Source organism: Talpa occidentalis, unplaced genomic scaffold (genome assembly GCF_014898055.3).
Source record: "Talpa occidentalis isolate TD23 unplaced genomic scaffold, MPIMG_talOcc4v2.1 talOcc4.9, whole genome shotgun sequence".
NCBI classification, from domain to species: Eukaryota; Metazoa; Chordata; class Mammalia; order Eulipotyphla; family Talpidae; genus Talpa; species Talpa occidentalis.
Window position 1 is genome coordinate 25,122,277 of NW_023605305.1, and position 19,017 is coordinate 25,141,293.

A 19,017-nucleotide genomic window follows, 5' to 3' on the forward strand; every position below is an offset into this window, starting at 1 on the left:
CTACCGGGGAGGCCCTGGTCTCTTTAACTTCAAATCCAGGCATGCTGCCAAATGTTTTGTCCTTACCTAGGATTTCTTTTAAAATTATTTATAAAGAACTAGTTATAAAGAGTTTTCAGGTGTTACCAAGAATGTAAGACTACTTAATATGTCAGGGTTCAGTTACTTAAACTAACAGTGACCGGACGAAGCTCTGTACTCAAATGTAGAGCAATGGCTCTGGAATCTAATCATAGTTCATGCCCCCTAGTGGCAGGTAAAAGAACAGCAGGAACCACATGTGGGCCCATGCACCACTGTGCAATTATTCTATACGTTACGGTAATTCCAAGGTTTGTGAAGTTATTAGACTATATGGCTGTTAAGATGACTCCATGACACTCCCAAATCATTCTCACCTTCCAGATCTTTACACACATATACAAATACATGTACAGAAAATCGCCACTGCTTCACTACACCTCCATACAACTCAACTTCCCCTTTCCTGTGTGAGACGAGGACACTGAACCAAAGTAGTGCGTTCAAACCAAAACTGGGTGGTTATTTAAAATGTACTCCGAGAGTGAGGGAAATAAGAAGAACGGTAAGAGAGATGCTGTCTCTGAGGAAAAAGTGAACACTCAGATTGATGGTATCTGGGAAGGACTTCTTTCAGTTCTGATAAAACTCTTTCACCCCATTCCTTGCTATACTCCCATATTAACCCTCACAAGTAAATTCAGATTAATTTAACTGGGTGGGGGCTGTGACTAATCTTGAGATTAGCTTAAATACAGATGGTTTTAGCATTATCCAATTCCAGGGCTCTTGTTGCAGGAAAGAGGGCCTTCAGTAGGTTAAACACTATCTTAATAAAATAAGCATATAAAACACCATGGTTAAAGTCATTTGTCTCTTGTCCCCCTCCTATTCACCCTGCTCTGGACAAATTTCTATGAAGTTCTAATTTCTGTGACAAGAAGATAAGCTATGTGTTTTTTTTTTTTTTTTTTAAGGATTTATTTATTTATTTACAAGCACTGGGTACAGTCAGAAGCGCAGGAGGGTGAGAGAATTCACCAGAGCCAGAGCGGGGAACAGAACAGGCAGACTGATGAAATACACTGCTGAGGGGAGCAGCAGGTGTGGCAGGAGAGGTCTGTTGCACCATGTGGGACCCTCACTGGTGGCTGGGGATCAAACAGGCACTGCAGAGGCTGTGGGCAGCTTTGCAGCCCAGTGTTCAACCACTGCGCCACCAGGGAAGGCCCAGTTATATGTCTTTTAAATTCCTTTTTACTGACAGTCCTGGAAGCTACTTTGCAAATGAGAAGACTGATCTGTGGCAGGAACATACGAAGGGTTCCTTTCAAGTCAATGTATCACATATACACAGAGCATGTGACCAAGTTTGCTGAGCAGGCAGTTTGTACTTGGATCCTGACACACTTGTCTGGGGCCTCACTAGAGACCAGTTCCCCTTCCATATGAGTAACTCCAAACTTGGATACTGGAATTCCCTAGGGAGCATTAAAAAAATACATCAGTTATATATCAGTCATTTTCATTTAACTAATCTGAGGTAAGGTCTAGGCACTGAAACTTTTTCAAATTATATTTATGAAGGTAACACTGGTTTAAAACACTTTGTATGATTTAGGGGTATAGGTTCCCACTTCTACAAATGTATGTAATCACACATGCCTACCACCAGAGCTCCAATAACCCTCCACCATAAACCACTGGTCCCTCGCCCCACATTGCTCCTATCCCAAACCCTCCCCTATGGTAGCCTCAGTTCCAGATTTCAAGGGTTTGCGTACTTAAATTTTTAAGAGCCCCTAAGATGATTCTAATTGACAGCCAAGTGTGAGAACTAGTGATCCAGACAACCCTGTGTAGAAGAAATAATCAGTCTTGAGTAGTAAAATAGGTTAGTAAAACAAAGGGGTGTGAAGAAAAGTTTGGTAGCACTGAGCTAATGCCACCTGAGAATTATCCAACCTTCCCATTTTTCCCCCCCCAAGTACTCTGCAAGGGAGTAATGAATGTTCCTCAGTTAACAGAACACACATATGCACGCACATACACAAGTCATACAAGATTTTAATGGAGAAGATTGCTCTTCCAGAGCGATGCTTCCCAAATATAGACCAAATTCGTTAGAGTCTCGGGAGAGCCATTTTGCCATGCAGAATCCCAAGCCCCATTACCTAGAGATTCTGATTCAGCAACTCTGGGGAGAGGTCCAGAGGAGGCCTGGGGAACATGAACACACACACATATATATGTATAATTATTTAAATAATTTATTTAAAATTTTTATTTTGAAAACTTTAAACCTAGAGAAAAGTAGCAAAAACAGTACATGAACTATGTATCTTCACCTAGATCCAACAACTAAAAACATTTCACACATTTGCTTTCCATCTATCCACATACTGTTCCGAGTTATGTGAGCGTTCGAGATATCATGACACCTCAACCCTAATTTCATCATAATTGTCCTTTAAAACTGCAATACTATCATACCCAAGAAATTGAATTAAAAATATTCACAATTGTCCCCCAAATATTTTTTATTGCTATTTAGTTTTTTAAATATAGGATCCATTCAAGAATCACATATTGCATTTGGTTATCATGTTACGTTACTTTCCTTTAACTTATAATAGTCTTATCTTTTCTCTGTTTTTCATGAAATTGATATTTTTGAGGAGTCTAAGCTAGATGTTTTATGGAATATCCCACAATTTTGATTTTTTCTGATTGCTTCCTTACATTACACTCACGCTAAAGAGTTTTGACAAAAACACTATAAAGTGATGCTGAGTATTTCTCACTGCACTATTTCAAGAGGCACATTATATCACTTAGTTTAATTATTGATAATATAAAATTTGATCATTTGCTAAGGAGTGACTGACAGATTTCTTCATTGTAATTTGCCTTTGTACTTAATAGGTAATCAGTGAGGAGAAACAATTAGACTACATGAACATCTTAAAGCTATTCAGCTTTTTTTATCCAATGGTTTTAGCAGTCATAATTCTTGCCTGAATCAATGAAAATGATGGTTGCAAAATGGTAATTTTATTTTTACTTATCTTCAGTCATTAAAGTAATATTTAACAACATACTGGACTACATTCTAACTTATCATTAAGTGAAAAAAGCAGATTACAAAATAGTTAAGTATACACACTTAACTGTAACCAAAATACATACATATGCATAGAAAATGGACCAACAAGTAAAAGTGAAATGTTAACAATGTTTTTCCTTGATAGTGGAATTATACATTTAATTTCCTTTTACAAGCTATTACTGCTATAATGAGAAGATCACTCTGCTAATAATAATTTTTAAAATATCTTGAGAATAATTCAATACTATACAGCTGTAAAAAGGCATTAGGAATGTCTTTGTACAATTAAGAAGTCATCTTTAGGATGTATTATAAGATGAAAAAAGGGAAGGTTTAAAATTTGTATAGTATGCTTTCATTTATATAAGAAGGTAGGGGAGACATATGTTTATGCACACATTTATGTGTATTTTAAAAAAATGGACTACAAACAAAGTTTAAAGAAACTGGTTAGCTATGGTAGAGGAAATGAATAGGGTGAGGTAATGTCACTGAATACGCTGTCTTTTATAGACCTGACGAAACAGAAAGTAATCTAAATGATACCATAACACAGTATCAGCTAAACTTCCCTTGATGTGAAGAAAAAAAGAAAAGCAAGTAACTCAAACACTGTTAGTAACCACAATGTTGTGGAAATATTGTTATTCTGAGACCACTATGTGTATGTTGCTGGATAAGCAAATGAGTTATTTAATTAGAAACATGGAGAATGAGTACTTTGTTGTGATACAAAGATATAAATTTAAGATAGTAAAGATGAAAGAACCAAAAGTAACTGTTATGAATTACAGTAGGATGTATCAATATGAACAATTTTAAAGAAAAAAGGCAGTTCCTGTCTTTATCAAAGGAACTAGAAAGGATGACCAGCCCAGCAGCACTGAACACCTCAGTGCTCAGGTTATGGTCTCTAAATACCACTTCCCACTAAAAAGAGCCCAGGTACCTAAAAACAAAGTTGATTCCATATTTGGGGTAGCAAATGTACAAGAAGAGTATGGAGCATTTTGAAATCTAAAAAATCTAAGAGCTCTATTAAATAATAAAGAATACAAGACAACTTGATTAGCCTCCTATGAGATCAAAGATGGGACAATTTATGAATCAATAAGGACAATTAATGCAATAGAATGAAACACATCAAATATGTATGAATCCTTTAGTTTAGATACTAAACAATAAAACAAGAAAAATTAAATGTCAATAAAACAATTCATTATTTTGAAAACTGTCAAATGAAGAACAAGCACATGCTGAACTACACCTCAGAGTAACCAAATGACTGATGAAAGTTTAATAGATGTACTCCACTTATGAGGATATAATGATAAAATTTAAATTTCCCATTTTGCAACCATAATGAATTCATGGATCTAATCATGGGTCAGCAGACTGTAGTCAGCAGGCATTTCACCCATTTTTTTAAAATTTAATTTAATTTTATTTTTAAGATTTATTTATTTATACAAGAGCTGGGGTACAGGCCAGAGGCACAGGAGGGTGAGAAGATTCACCATAGACAGAGTGGGGAGCAGAACAGGCAGACAGACCGAAAGCACTGCTGAGGGGAGCAGCGGGAGAGACAGGAGAGGTCTGCCGCGCCATGTGGTTATCTCCCTGGCAGGCCCAGAATCGAACCCACGCTGCAGAGGCTGCGGATAGCTTCACAGTGCTGTGCTCAACCCGCTGCACCACCGGGGAGGTCCTCACCCATTTTTGTAAGTAAAGTTTTACTGGAATAAAGCCTTCCCCATTTGTTATGTATTGTCTACGGCTGCTACTGCATTACAAGGACAAAGTTGAGTAGTTGCAACAGAGAATATATGGCCTGCAAACCTTTACTCCCCTGACCCATTAAGAAAATCTGTCAACCCCTGATCTAGATCACAACAATGGCTACAATATAATAAATAACAAATACAATACAAAATAATAAATAACCAGACCATATATGCTTCCTACAGAAATAAACACCACCACCTATGAAATATTTCTTATGAAAAAATTAAACTTGATCAAGCTTCTACATGCAACTACTATCTTTAAGAGAGGATAGAGAAACATGTTAACTGATACTATAGAGATACAATCATCAAAAATCATCAAAATCTAATTGTGGGAAATTTTGAAGACAAATGACTTAGGTACTTTAGCAAATAAATTGTAGGAAAAAATAAGAGAGTGAAAGAGAACCTATAGGTTAAGAGATATTTAAATGACATATTAACCAACTGTAATATGTGAATCTTATCTGGCTTCTGATTCAAAGAAACTATTATAGAGAGAGAGAGACAGCAAGAGAGAGAGACAGGGAAGGGAGACAAAAAAATTGGGAAAATTTAGACAATGAATAAATATTTATTAAGGAATTATTATTATTTACATGTAGTAATTTATTATGTTTTAAAAATATTATCTATTAAAGATACATACCATAAATTTAATGAGAGAATGATACTATATTTGGGCAATTGGGCCAGAGAGGATTGGGGGTATATAAGAATACAGATAAAATTGTTTATGTGTTTATATTAATAATATAAAGGATGCATTAACAGTTCTATTATTCTTTCTACTTTCATAGATGTATGAAATTTTATATTACAAATATTTTTTAATGGGGAACAATGTTAAATAATACATAGGGAATTCTTTCAAATGATACATGCCTTTTAATGCTCATTAATCAAGCACAAACTTCTAAAGGGACAAAGCCCAAAGCCCATAACCTATCTCTCTTTATCCATTGAAATTCATTGCATTACTGACTGATGGTAACTGATGAAATGGGCTAAATCACTCAGGTATATTGAGGCCATTCAAAAAAAGTGAATCTGATTTTGAGGAAAATAATCTAGTGGGGTTGTTAGTTTAAGCAAAATATAGTATTAAGTATTTTATTTAATTTCGATTCAAAGTGAGAAATTCTAAGGACCAAGGGAGAAAGGAGATAAAGGACCCCTGTAACATCTAAGATTTTTTTCCCTCGCCTCTTGTTATTGTAGGATTTGGTGAAAAGTTCTGTGGCATTTTCAGGTAGATTAAATGATCAGATTTTCTTCCATTCTCTCTCTCAGGGTAAATGGAACTGACAAAGAAGGATGAAGGGTGTGGTTTCTTGTTAAAAAGGAGAGTTTGAGAGAAGCATAGATGTAAGTGAATACCAAGCTGGAGGTGTCCAGATAGTACAGCTCATTTCACTTAGAGTGGACCTTTTCTTTTGGACTATATAAACAGAAGGGATAGGCAGGGTCCTAGAGCTTCCACATAGGATTCAAAATTTTTGGACAACCAATTGGCTAGCGAAAACTTGGGCTCATTACTCACCAAGAGGAGGCTGCAGCATACCCCCATTCTTCTCACAGTTCCCAATAGGCTGGATTTCAGCTGAGTCAACCAGCCGCCAGAAGTCATTCTTATTGTCGCTGCCATCAAGGCGGAGACGGAGGCGAGCACCTGTCAGTCCAACAACTGTGGCAATACAGGTGGATGTGGTGTTCCTGGGATCCTGTGCTTCCAGTTTCATGCTGATCTTGAAATTGTTGCTTGGAGGGGTATAGGACTGAGAAGAGCAAGCCACAGGGATTAGGCAGACTAAGAGTAAACAATACTTCCATTAAGGTTGTTAAGAGATGGAACCTGAAAATTTATGCCTTGGACTCAAATTGGTTGCAGATAAGCCAGGGATTACTGCCTGGAATTATTTCCTAATACTTAATTATTTACTAATTATTTCCTAATACTTAGGAGGGTTTTGTGCAGAAGAAATACTGGAAGGTAAGATGAAGGGAGAAAAATTACTTTTCACGTTAAGTATCAAATATTGACTAAACCAGTAAGAAAAGAACATGAGTGTCTTAAATGGCCCTTACTTAAATGTGTTCTCATCCTATATTCTCTAATACCCTAGCCCTCCAGGAATTCATAATGCTTTCTTTTCAGGATCATTACATTGTATTAGACGATCATTCTCCTTAGTATCTCTTAGCTAAGCATTTCAGTATATTGGCTTGCATATCTATCACAAAGAAAAACGATGGGGGGTTGATTTTTTACTTATTTTGACATTAAATTATAAATCAACCGGTTTTCTTAAAAACAATTTTAAGTTGTTAAGGGCACACAATAAACTATGCATGCTGATAAGTCTTGACATATGTTTACACCCAAGACACCATATATATATACCACATACACCTTTGAAACCATCACACAATGACAATTATGAATGTGGACATACTTTCAACTTTGCTCATGTCCCTTTATAATCCCACTTTCTGGCTCTTCCCAGATCCCTGTTCCAAAGCAACCATAGATTTGGTTTGCATTTTCTAGTATTAAGTGGAATCATAGAGAATATACTCTTTTGGGGGGATGTCTAGCTTAGTCAGCATAACTATTCTGATATTCATGCATATTGTTCAGGGTATTAATAATTCATTTCTTTTGTTCAAATTAGTAATTCATTTTTACAGCATTTTTATAATCACAGAAAAATTAAGAGGAAGGTACAGCTATTACCTATAATTACCTATAATTCCTGCCACTACATATGCACATCTCTTCCATTATCAACATCCTCCATTAGTGTGGTACATTTGGGTAAACTGCTGGGACATATGGTAGAGCATGTGGTTTTTCAGATCACCAAATGGTCTTACAAATTGGTTTTACCTTTTGGCATTCCCACAAGCAATGGTTAAGAATTCCTGTTGCTTCCTTGCCAGCATTTGGTGGTGTCCGTGTTCTGGATTTTAGCCATTTTAATAGTTGTATAGTGGTATCTTGTTTTAATATGCATTTCCCTGACAGCATATGATGTAGAACATCTTTTCATAGGTTACTTTGTTATGTTCTTTGATAAAGTGTCTGTAAAGATCTTTGTCCTGCTTTTTGAATTGAGTTGTTTGCTTTCTTATTGTTCAGTTTCTAAGTATGTTTTGTATATTTTGGATTACAATCATTTACCAGATGTGTCTTTTGCCAATATTTTCTCCCAGCTCGCGGTTGTCTTCTCATTCTCCTGACAGTGTCCTTTGCAAAGCAGAAGTTTTTAACTTTAATGAGCCTAATTATTTCTCTCATGGACTGTGCCTTTGGTGTTGTATCTGAAAAGTTACTGCCATACACAAGGTCTTCTTGATTTCTATTATCTTTTAGTAGTGCTATAGTTCTGCATTTTATGGTTCCTTTTTAAAAAATAATTTTTATTGAGATAACACTGGTTTACCACACTATGTGTTTCAGGGTTCTAGGCTTACATCTCTTCAAATATGTTATCAGACCACACCTACCACCAAAGCTCCAATAATCCTCTTCACTCTCTATTCTGATTCATTGACCTGTCTATTTTCACCAATATCACACTATCTTGATTACAGTAGTTTTATAAGTCTTAAAATCAGCGGCATCAGCTTTCTGACATTGTTCTTCCTCAATATTTTGTTGGCTATTTTGAAGCTTTTGCTTCTCCAAATAAACTTCAGGGTCATTTTATCAGTATCCACAAAATAACTTGCTGGGATTGTGAATGGGACTGCATTGACTCTATAGGTTAAATTGACATTTCTGAGACTTCCTATCCTTAGGCATGACTATTTAGTTTTTATTTTATTTGAGTTTGTTAATCAAAGCATTGTAGTTTTCCTATTAATCTTGTACATAGTGAATACAAGTATCATATACTAAGTATTTAGTTTTTAAAGGTGCTAATATAAATGATACTATGTTTTCAGTTTCACATTCTAATTGTTGCTGATTACAAAAAAGCGACTGACTTTTCATATATTACGCTTGTATACTGCAATCTTGCTAGAGCTGCTTATTAGTTCTAGGAGGAGTTGTTTTTTTTTGTTTTTTTTGTTTTGGTCAGTTCTTTCAAATTCTCTACATAGACAATCTTGTCATCTGAAAATAAGGAGAGTTTTATTTTTTCCTTCCCAATCTATGTATCTTCTATTTCTTTTTCTGGTCTTATTGTAATTGCTAGGTCATCCAATGACAAGTTGTAAAGGAATGGTGAAAGGTGACATCCTGTCTTGTTCCTGATCTTAATGGGAAAGCTCCTAGTTTCTCTGCATTTAGTATGATGGAGATAGCTGTAGGTTTTTTCTAGGTATTATCATTTAGCATAACTACACTGTTATCCATAAATATTACTGAATATATCAATATATCAACAATCTATTTCTTTTTATTGCTGAGTTGCATATCATGTTGATGACTATCTGGCATATTTTCAGTTTTTAACTATTACAAGTAAATCCTCTGAACAGGAATGTATAAATCTTTATGTGGAAATAATACTTTCTTGGTTAAATTTCTAAAGGTGGAATAGATAGATCATATAGTAGGTATATATATAACTCACAGACAAGGAATTTACCTTTTTATAGTATATTTAGTATAGTCACAGAGTTGTGCAAAACATCACTCTAGCTAACATTTTCATCATCACCCAAAAGGAACTCCGTATCTGTTAGCAGTAACTCTCCATTCTCCTAATCTAATCTCTAGAAGCCATTAATCTACTTTTTCCCTCCAGATTCGCCTGTTTTGGACATTTACTACAAATAGAATTATATAACGTGAGTTTTTCTGCTCTTCACCAAGAATGATTTTTTTCAGGGTTAATCTATATGGTAACATCTATTAGTATTTCACTCAATCTTACTGCTGAATAACATTCCATTGTAAGGTTATACCACTACATTTTGCTTATCCATTCATCAAATGATGACACTTGAGTTGTTTCCCCTTTTTGGCTACAGTGAATAATGATGCCATTAACATTTGTGTGGACCTCTGTTTACATTTCTCTTCAGTGCATATTTTATACACAGGTGCTACTCAGAGCAGAAGAGTGCTTATGTGATAATTTTATGTTTAATACTTCGAGTAACTTACAAACCCTTTTCCAAAGTGGTTATAACATTTTACAATTTCACCAGCAACATATTAGGGTTCTAATTTCTCCACATTTCTGCCAGCACTTACATCAGCCTTTTTAAATTTAGCTATCTAGTACATATGAAGGGCTATCAGTGCAGTTTTGATTTGAATTTTCCTAAAGATTAATGATCTTGAACATCTTTTATGTGTTCATTGGTCATCTGTATATATTTAGAGAAATACTAAAATCCTCTGCCCATTTTAAAATTAGCTAAGTTCTTTATATATTCTGGATACAATTCCCTTATCAGATACATTATGCAAATATTTTCTCCCATTGTTTGGGTTATCTTCACTTTCTTGATAGTGTCCTTGAAAACATAAAAACTTTTAATTTTGATGAAGTCCAATTTATTTAGGTTTTCTTCTGTTGTTTGTGTTTTAGGTGCCACATCCAAAAAACGCTGCCTAGTACAAGGTCATCAAGAGTTAGTCCTACGTTTTCTTCTAAGAGTTTTAACACCTGGAGTTAATTAATTTTTGTATATGGTATGGAGTTAGGGTCCAACTTCATAATTTTTTGCATGGGAATATAGTTATCCCTGCATCAATTGTTGAAACCCCCACTGAATTGTCTTGGTACCCTTGTCAAAAATCAATTGAGCATAAATTCTGGACTCTCAAATCTAATCGTGATCTATATGCCTATCTTTATGCCAGTACCATGATTTCTTGAGTTTTGTGAGTTTGTGGTAAGTTTTGAAAATGGGAAATGTGAATCCTCTACCTGTGTTTTCTAAGGTTGTTTTGGCTATTCTAGGTCCCCTTTTTGCTATATGAACTTTAGGATCAACTTGCAATTTCTGCAAAACAGGCTGCTTTGTTTTATAGGAATTCATAAAATCTATAGATCAATATGGAAAGCACTGCTGTTAGCTATGATTTGCCAATACTTTCCCCAAGTCAGTGGTTTATATTTTCATTCTCTTGTCAATGCCTTTTGAAGAGAAGTTTTCAATTTTGACAAACTCCATTTTATAAATTTAAAAAAAAGGAAACATGCTTTTGGTAAGGTATTTTCTTTATATGAGTTTTACACATTTTTAGTGTATTTCTAAATAATACCTTTTTGCTATTATTGTAAAGGGGAGTTCTTCTATTATATCTTCCATTGAGTTACTTGTACTCACTGAGTAAAATTCTGGATTTACTACTCAGGTGAAAAAAATACATTTCTAAGTTAAGGGAATAATACTCAATTCCTAATTTACTGATTTTTATTTTTTTGAAATTAAGTGCTGTGCTGAATTTTGTCAAAAAATCAAATCATTTTACATTTCCACCAGCAATTTATGAAAGTTTCACTTGTTCCACATTCTTGCCACTATTTGATATGGCCAGTATTTTTAAAATCAGAGATACTTAAATAAATGTATATAGATGTATCTAATTTAACAATGGTTTGACTTAAGATTTTTTAACTTTATGATGGTACAAAAGCAAAATGCATTGAATAGAAAATGTACTTTGAATTTTGGGGCCTCCCCGGTGGCGCAGTGGTTGAGCGCTGGGTTGCGAAGCTGCCCGCAGCCTCTGCAGCGCCGGTTTGATCCCCAGCTGCTCCCCGGCCACCGGGGGAGGGTCCCCCATGGCGCGCGGACCTCTCCTGCTGCCCGCTGCTCCCCTCAGCAGTGTGCTTCGGTCCTTCTGCCTGCTCTGCTCCCCGCTGTGGCTCTGGTGAATTCTCTCACCCTCCCGCGCTTCTGACTGTACCCAGTGCTTGTATAAATAAATAAATAAGTAAATCTAAAAAAAAAAAATGTACTTTGAATTTTGAATTAGGACATCATGCTTTTTACTCTCAGTATAGTATTCAATAAATTACATGAGATATTCAACACCTTATTATAAGTTTTGTATTACATGATTTTGTGCATCTGTAAGCTAATATAAGTGTTCTGATCACATTTAAAGTAGGCTAGCCTAAGCTATGATGTTTGGTAGGTTAGGTATATCAAATGCATTTTTGATTTATGATATTTTCAACTTACAATGGGTTTGTTGGTTGTAACTCCATCACAAGTCAAGGAAGATCTGTAGTGCTATTTCATTATGCTTTTACTTTGTATTTCCCCAATGAAGTGGTGCTGAGAGTCATGTGCTTATTTGCCACCCATATATTTTCTTTGATGTTTATCCCTAATCTTTCAATCTGGATCCCTTTTCTTTTTTTCTTTGGACTGATTCTATTGGTAGTACAATGTTGCCAAGAAGTGGCCAAAGTAGACATACTCTTATCTTTCACAGAGATGTTTAAGTATCAATGTGAAAAAACTTTTCATATATTTATCCTTGTAATTACAATTTGCAGTGGCTTTCAATTTCTTTGTGTAGATCTATAATTCCATCTGGTATCATTTTCTTTCTCTTGCTGGACTTTAACAATTTTTACAGTGTGAGTCTACTAGTGATGAATTCCTTCAGTTTTCTTAAGTCTGAAAATATCTTCATTTGGTCTTCATGTTTGGAAGAATTTTTTGCTGAACACAGAATTTTACGTTAATTTTCTTCTCTTAGTACTTCAAAGATGTGAGTCAACCTTCCTCTTGTTTGCATACTGACCAAAAAATTATTACCCTTATCTTATACTTTGCCTGCATCACTGTTATCTTAGTTCCCTTGTATGTAAAGTGTCTTTTCTCCCTGGCGGCTTTTAAAATGTTCTCTATCACTAGTTTTGAGCAATTTCATGATATGCTATAGTGTAGTTTTCTTTTTTTTGGGGGGGAGAGGAGAAACTCACTGTGCTTCTTAGATCTGTGAATTTAGTTTTCCTCAGTTTTGAACATTTTTTAGCACTCTGTCCTCTCATCTCTTTTCTTCTTTGACCACTCTAATTATGTGGTCTAGTAAGTCACTTGAAGTTATCTCATAACACAGATTCTCTTTTCATGAATTCTTTTTTCTCTTTTGCCTTTTATTTTTGATAGTTTCTCTTGCTTTCTTCAAGTTTACTAGTCTTTTTTTCTGTGATCAGTTCCATTCGGTGTCCAGTGTATTTCTCATTTTCACAGAGTAGTTTAATATGTGGCTTTTTATACCTCCCATGTCTCTGCTTAACTTTTGAACAGATGAAATACAATTAAAATAAATGCTTTAAAGTTTCTGTTTGCTATTCTAAATCTAAATACATTCCAATCCTGTTTCAGCCAGTTGGTTATTCTGCTTAATACTGGTTATGTTTCTGCCTTCTTATATGCCTGATTATCTTTGACTAGATGTCAGGCATATAAATTTTACCTTGCAGGTGCTGGATGTTTTTGCTTTGCTTTTTTGTGCTTTATTCCTAGATGTGTTTAGTTACTTGGAAATAGTTTAATCATTTTGAATCTTGCTTTTATGATTTGTTAGGTTCCAAGCAGTGCTCTATTTAGGGTTAATTATTTTTCACTCCTGAATAAGATCTTCGTGAATACCCCAACCAATGTCACATGTATTATGAGACTTTCTCCTCTAGCTGGTGGGATCAGGCACTAATCACAGTCCTGTGTGAGTGCCAGGCTCTATTCTTTGTAATCCTTTCAGATGTTTTGTTTCCTTGGCTTTGGGTAGTTTCTTCACAAGCATATAGTCAACAATAGTACTTTGTGGAATATTTCAAGGGGGTTCTCTGAAGATCTCTGCTGTTTCCTTTCCTCTCAGCTCTATCTGTTCAAATTAGGGAGTCTACTGGTACTAGTCTCTCAGCTCTATCTGCTCAAACTAGGGAGTCTACTGGATTCAATCTAGGTTTCCTTTCCTTGGGCCATGGTCTTAAAACTCTCAAGCATGCTGGTGACAATAAAATCATAAGGGGATCTCTCTATTCATTTGTTCACCATCTCTCAAGATCACTTGCTTGGCTCTCTGAGATTTAGTAGCTTGAAAAATATTTAATATATTTTGTCTCTCTTTTTTACTATTTCAGGTGGGAGTATGAATTCAGCCTCTATTATTTCAAATGAGCATAAGTCCTGAATTTGTATTTTTATTTAGAGCACAGACAAAATTCAAACTCAGAATGAAATGTTCACAGTTTGAAGAAATAAGCACTGGCTAGAAGGGAGATGTAAATAGCTTTCTGATGTCTAACCCTGTTCAGCAGCAGTATACTTCTTTGCTTACCAGTCTTATCATGTACTAACATAGTCAACATCATTTGTACATCATGTGGGGCATTTAATACTATGTGGAAACTGAATGGTGTCTGATAAAACCCTAAAACCCCCCAGTGGGGCTCAGTGTCAGCTTCCTTACGGAAAGTTAAGATTTTGAAAGGGATCTTGAGTATAGAAAAATGAATACTACTCTACTTTGAAAAATTATCTAAGAGTTATAATTGTTACATATCTATTTGAATTAAGAGCTATAGCAAAAAATAGCAATTATTTTCAGTAACACAGAATATCCTCAAGGAGGTAAAGAAGAAGGAAAAGATTTTACTTGGGATGAAACTGGGAAGCAGGAATATTATCTAAACTCACAGTGACCAAATATTACATCTTGAGTTGTATTCTTTCCACAGTTTATTCTGGGGACTTCAAGTGAGACGCTCCAACCTCATGTTTTATTTGTCTATGAATTAGAAAAAACTTGCCTCCCACCCACTAAAGATGCTGAGAATCATTTACCTGCTTGAAGCAATGGACAGGTGCTGGGACTGAACATGTTTCTTTTAGGTATTTGTCCCAGGTAAAATGACCTGTAAAGGAAATAGAAATTTATATCACACTCAACTTCCTAAAAATGTTTTCAAGATATAATCTACACTAAATTTTAAACCATTTTCAGACTGGCTTGGAGCTTAAGAAAACTTATTTTATTTTGTTCAAGCTCAAAGGAACAATAGGGTAGGAATGTAAGTGACCTGAGTGGATCATTGCATGTCAATTTTAAATTATGATCTGAAAATAACCTGGACATGTTAGTTCCTAAAGTGATCCAAAATGCGAAAGCAAGATACCACAGTCTCAAAGAAGTGCCCAGGCAGCCTGTACAAAACAGAAGAGATAGCAAGTGGGTATGGAGGTTTCTTCTGAACAACATGTCTCTTGGAGAGGTCACTTACTATCTTCATGTAATATCTTTTCACACACAATATGATTGGATACAACCATCTCAGCTCAGAGAGAACAGAGGAAAGGTTAGGGATATGGTGTAAAAGGATTTCAGGGTAAGGAAAGCCAGAAGGAATGAGAATATACTTGAATACTCATTCTAAAAAGTGATTGTCCCTCACCTAACTACACCCTATTCCCATCTCTGCCATAGTTGCATTGCTATAAAGTACAAAATGACAAAAATTTGATAGAGAAAAATAGGACCAGGGTTATATTTCTGATGACAGTAATTAAGTTGGGGAATGTACAGAATCTTTTAGCCTCTCGAAGTGGCTGGCCTTAGAGTTTGAGGAACACTGTGGGAGAGAATGATCTTTACGGAGACACCATGCTTAAACCAGGCAAAACATTTAAGGGACAGGATGTTATATACATATCTTAGATGATCATAAAAGATTACCAAGTTATTTTAAAAGGATAAACCAATTACCAATCTCCCACTAATACCCACCTAGAGGTGACCCCATGATGGAGCAGGGAAGGTCCCAGAGACTTTCACAAGCTAAAACACTGTAGCAAACCAGCATTTCTTGAAGTTTCCTCTGCAATGGAGCAGCACAAGGCCCCTTTGGGCCGTGCATAAAGCACTAGCTGCTGAGAATAAAAATGAGTCACTGAAAAATGAAATCTAAATCACTCCAAAGATGATGCCAAGACTTTATACTCTACTGACTTTATAGCTTCTGTTTTAAAGCTAGTACCTTTCCCACCATCATTAACCAAGCCAAATAGATTTTTCCAGAAATTATAGTCAGTTCTTATCCATTTTATGAACTGGCCAATGATTAGTCATCTTGAATAGTTAATCCATAGGTAAAATGAGATGGATATTTCCTGGAATCAAGATTTAAAGAGCTTGTCAGGATTTAATAAAAAGTTTGCTCCTAGCTAAAACAGCCCTCAAGTGAAGACTGAATACATGCATTGTTACTTTTTATTAGAAAAACAAAACATTACAAATTATCATTCCATCTTTACAAATGAAGGATTAAATAGTAAGTCTTGGATTTAACTGGACTGTGACTCGAGCTCTAGCATCTAGAGCAGCACTGTCCAAAAACACTTTCTGTGACGACAGACAGAATTTTTCTATCTGTAAGATAGCCACTAGCCAAGTGTAACTACTGAACACTTGAAATGTGACTAGCGTGAGTGAGGAATTAAATTTTAAATTTTATTTAATTTTGATTTAAATATACCTGACTAGTAACTACTGTGATCTAGGGGTCTGGTTTGGTCAGTCCTAGGCAACTGCTTGAATCAGCTTGAGTTCTGACCAAAAACACCCACAGGTTTTTGGTTTTAAAAAGTATGATGATACCAGGGATATCAAAATAATTAGGGTATAAGTTATAGTTCTCTATTATACATATCAACTATGGCAATCAATCCCTTTTACACAGGTAAGGAACCTCACATCTTTTCCTACTTAGGAAACACCCTCTTACCAAGAAAATGGAAAGTAATCTTTTTGTTTAAAACAGTTCATACACTGTGAGGTATGAATCATATCTATATAAGTATTTTTATTTGACTGCTAAGACAGTCCCTTATTAACAGGTAAATTGTAAAGTAAATTTATATTGACTCAATAAGGATATCGAGTCATTCTTATCACTACTTATTACTTATATTGTAATGCTCATAATGGAGACAAACAAGCTTACCACTTCTTTATGTACTAAAATAACCACAAAAGGAACAGGACAGGTAGCAAGATACAAATCAGAGGTTAATAAAGTCTTGGTAAAGGTTCAAATACTAAAAAGTTTGTTTTGTGGGCCATGCAGTTTTTGTCACAACTCAACCCTGCCATTGTAGCATGAAAATAGACACAGACAGTATATAAGTAAATCGAGCCTAGCTGTGTTCCATTAAAACTTTATTTACAAAAAACAGATAGCAAACTGGACTTGATCCCCCAAACTGGCTATTGTTTCATAGCACAAATGAGTAGACTTTAAACTTTGTAGTTAAAGTACGTCTTCTAAACTCTACTCATTGGACTTAGATATGTCTAGCCTCTCTAACACGTCACAAATGCCTTGGCTTCTAATTTGATGTGGTTTTCAGGCACCTCTATGCCTGTTGGCAATGTTCTGGCCACTTTCCTCTACAAGAACTCTATTTTATTCTACTTAAAGTGGGGAACTCAAATTCCTAAGAGCACAAAAATTAATTCAACGTGAATTAAAGACTTGGATGCGAGACCTGAAGCCATAAAATACACAGAAGAAAACAAGGTAATGTAACCCATGACAATGGCTTCATTGATGACTTCGGAGCCTTGGCTCCAGTGGCTAGGGAAACAAATGCAAAACAAAAGGAACTATGTCAAATTGAAAAGCTCTTCATAGTGAAAGAAATTACCAGTAAACCAAAAAGATATCCTTCTGAATAGGAGAAAATATTTGTACATCATATATATGACAAGGGTTAATATCTAATATTTACAAAGAACTCAACAGCAAAATAACAAAAAACAAGATGGCTAACAGATACATTAAAAATGCTCATCATCCCTTATTATCAGGGAAATGCAATCAAAAGCACAGTAAGATATCATCTCACCCGTGTGATAATGGCCTATATTAGAAAGATCAAAAATAATTAGTGTTGGTAAGGTTGTTGGGAAAAGGAACCTTTGTATAATGACGGTGGGAATGTAAACTGGTCTAGTCCCTATGGAAAACAATATGGAGGCGTCTCAAAGTATTAAAAATAAGTCTACTATATGACCCAGCAATTCCACTCCTAGGTATCTATCCAAAGAATATAAAAATCCTAATTAAAAAAGATATATGCATTCCTGTGCTCATTGCAACACTAGTTACAATAGCCAAGTTATGGAAACAACCTAAGTGACCAATGATGAATGAGTGGATAAAGATACACAATGGAATGCTACTCAATTATTTAAAAAGATGAAATCTCGCCATATGCAACTTGGATGTTAATGGAGGGTATTATGCTTAGTGAAATAAATCACAAGAGAAAAACAAATATTGGATGGTTTCCACTCATACATGGAATATAAAAAACAAAGCAAAGAAACAGACAAAAACAAACCCTGGGAATCTGATGTTACCAGATGGGGTGGAGGCTGCCAAAAGGTAGAGGGAGTCCACTGCATTGTCATTTGCGGTTATTGCATTTGGTGATAGGTGTGATGTGGTGACATATATTTAAGAAGGTGTAATTCTGTACTTCTAAAACACAGTGTTATAAACCAATGTTATCTCAAATTAAAAAAGTGAATAGACTAATTACTTTTAAAAAAAGGGGGGGATAATTTTAACTCTCATACTGACTCAGTAACATTTTATGCAATTTCCTTTGTAAAAAATAAAAGGATGAAAAGGAAAAGTCACTTGAAGACTTGTCATTTAATAAAAAGTGTTTATACCAAGTTCAGTGCTTTTCTTGTTGTTTTTCTCACTATACCTGTAAGGATATGGACTTCTAGGCAACAGAAAGAGAAACTTAGCTAGGGATGGTCCATGCAGATATACTGAAATGTGAGAGATCTTTACTTGGGAGATTTTATAGAAACAGAATCACAAAATGAAAGAAAGGACCTTAGAGCTTCCGAAAACAAAGTTGGCTGCCCAGGCCTTATCTTTGCTTATGTCATTCCTACTCAGTGACTCAGGCTTAGCAAAAATGCTTTTTCTATGTAGCATTCTGTCTCCCCCAAATCCCACCATTTCCTTATCTCCTATAATGTACTCACACCTTTACTTTCATAATCATCTTATCACAGTAATTTACGTATAAGTTTTTTGATGACAGGGGCTACCATTTATTAATATTTTTAGCTTCACTATTTAGCAC

The 19,017-nt window shown here is 35.3% G+C and overlaps 1 protein-coding gene across 16 annotated transcripts in view; it reads right to left on the bottom strand.

Annotated features, from left to right (window-relative positions):
* Positions 1 to 19,017, bottom strand: part of SCMH1 (Scm polycomb group protein homolog 1) — a 119,122-nt gene that overhangs the window by 57,937 nt on the left and 42,168 nt on the right. For 12 of the 16 annotated variants that reach the window (XM_054691134.1, XM_054691130.1, XM_054691136.1 and 9 more), the window contains 2 exons: positions 14,695 to 14,765; positions 6,461 to 6,695 (listed from right to left, as the gene is read on the bottom strand). In XM_054691134.1, the coding sequence (XP_054547109.1) occupies positions 6,461 to 6,695; positions 14,695 to 14,765 (306 nt within the window). Of the gene's footprint in view, positions 1 to 2,195; positions 2,242 to 6,460; positions 6,696 to 14,694; positions 14,766 to 15,634; positions 16,330 to 19,017 lie in introns of those variants that run through there. The other 4 variants (XM_037501307.2, XM_054691135.1, XM_054691139.1 and 1 more) reach the window with 2 other exon arrangements.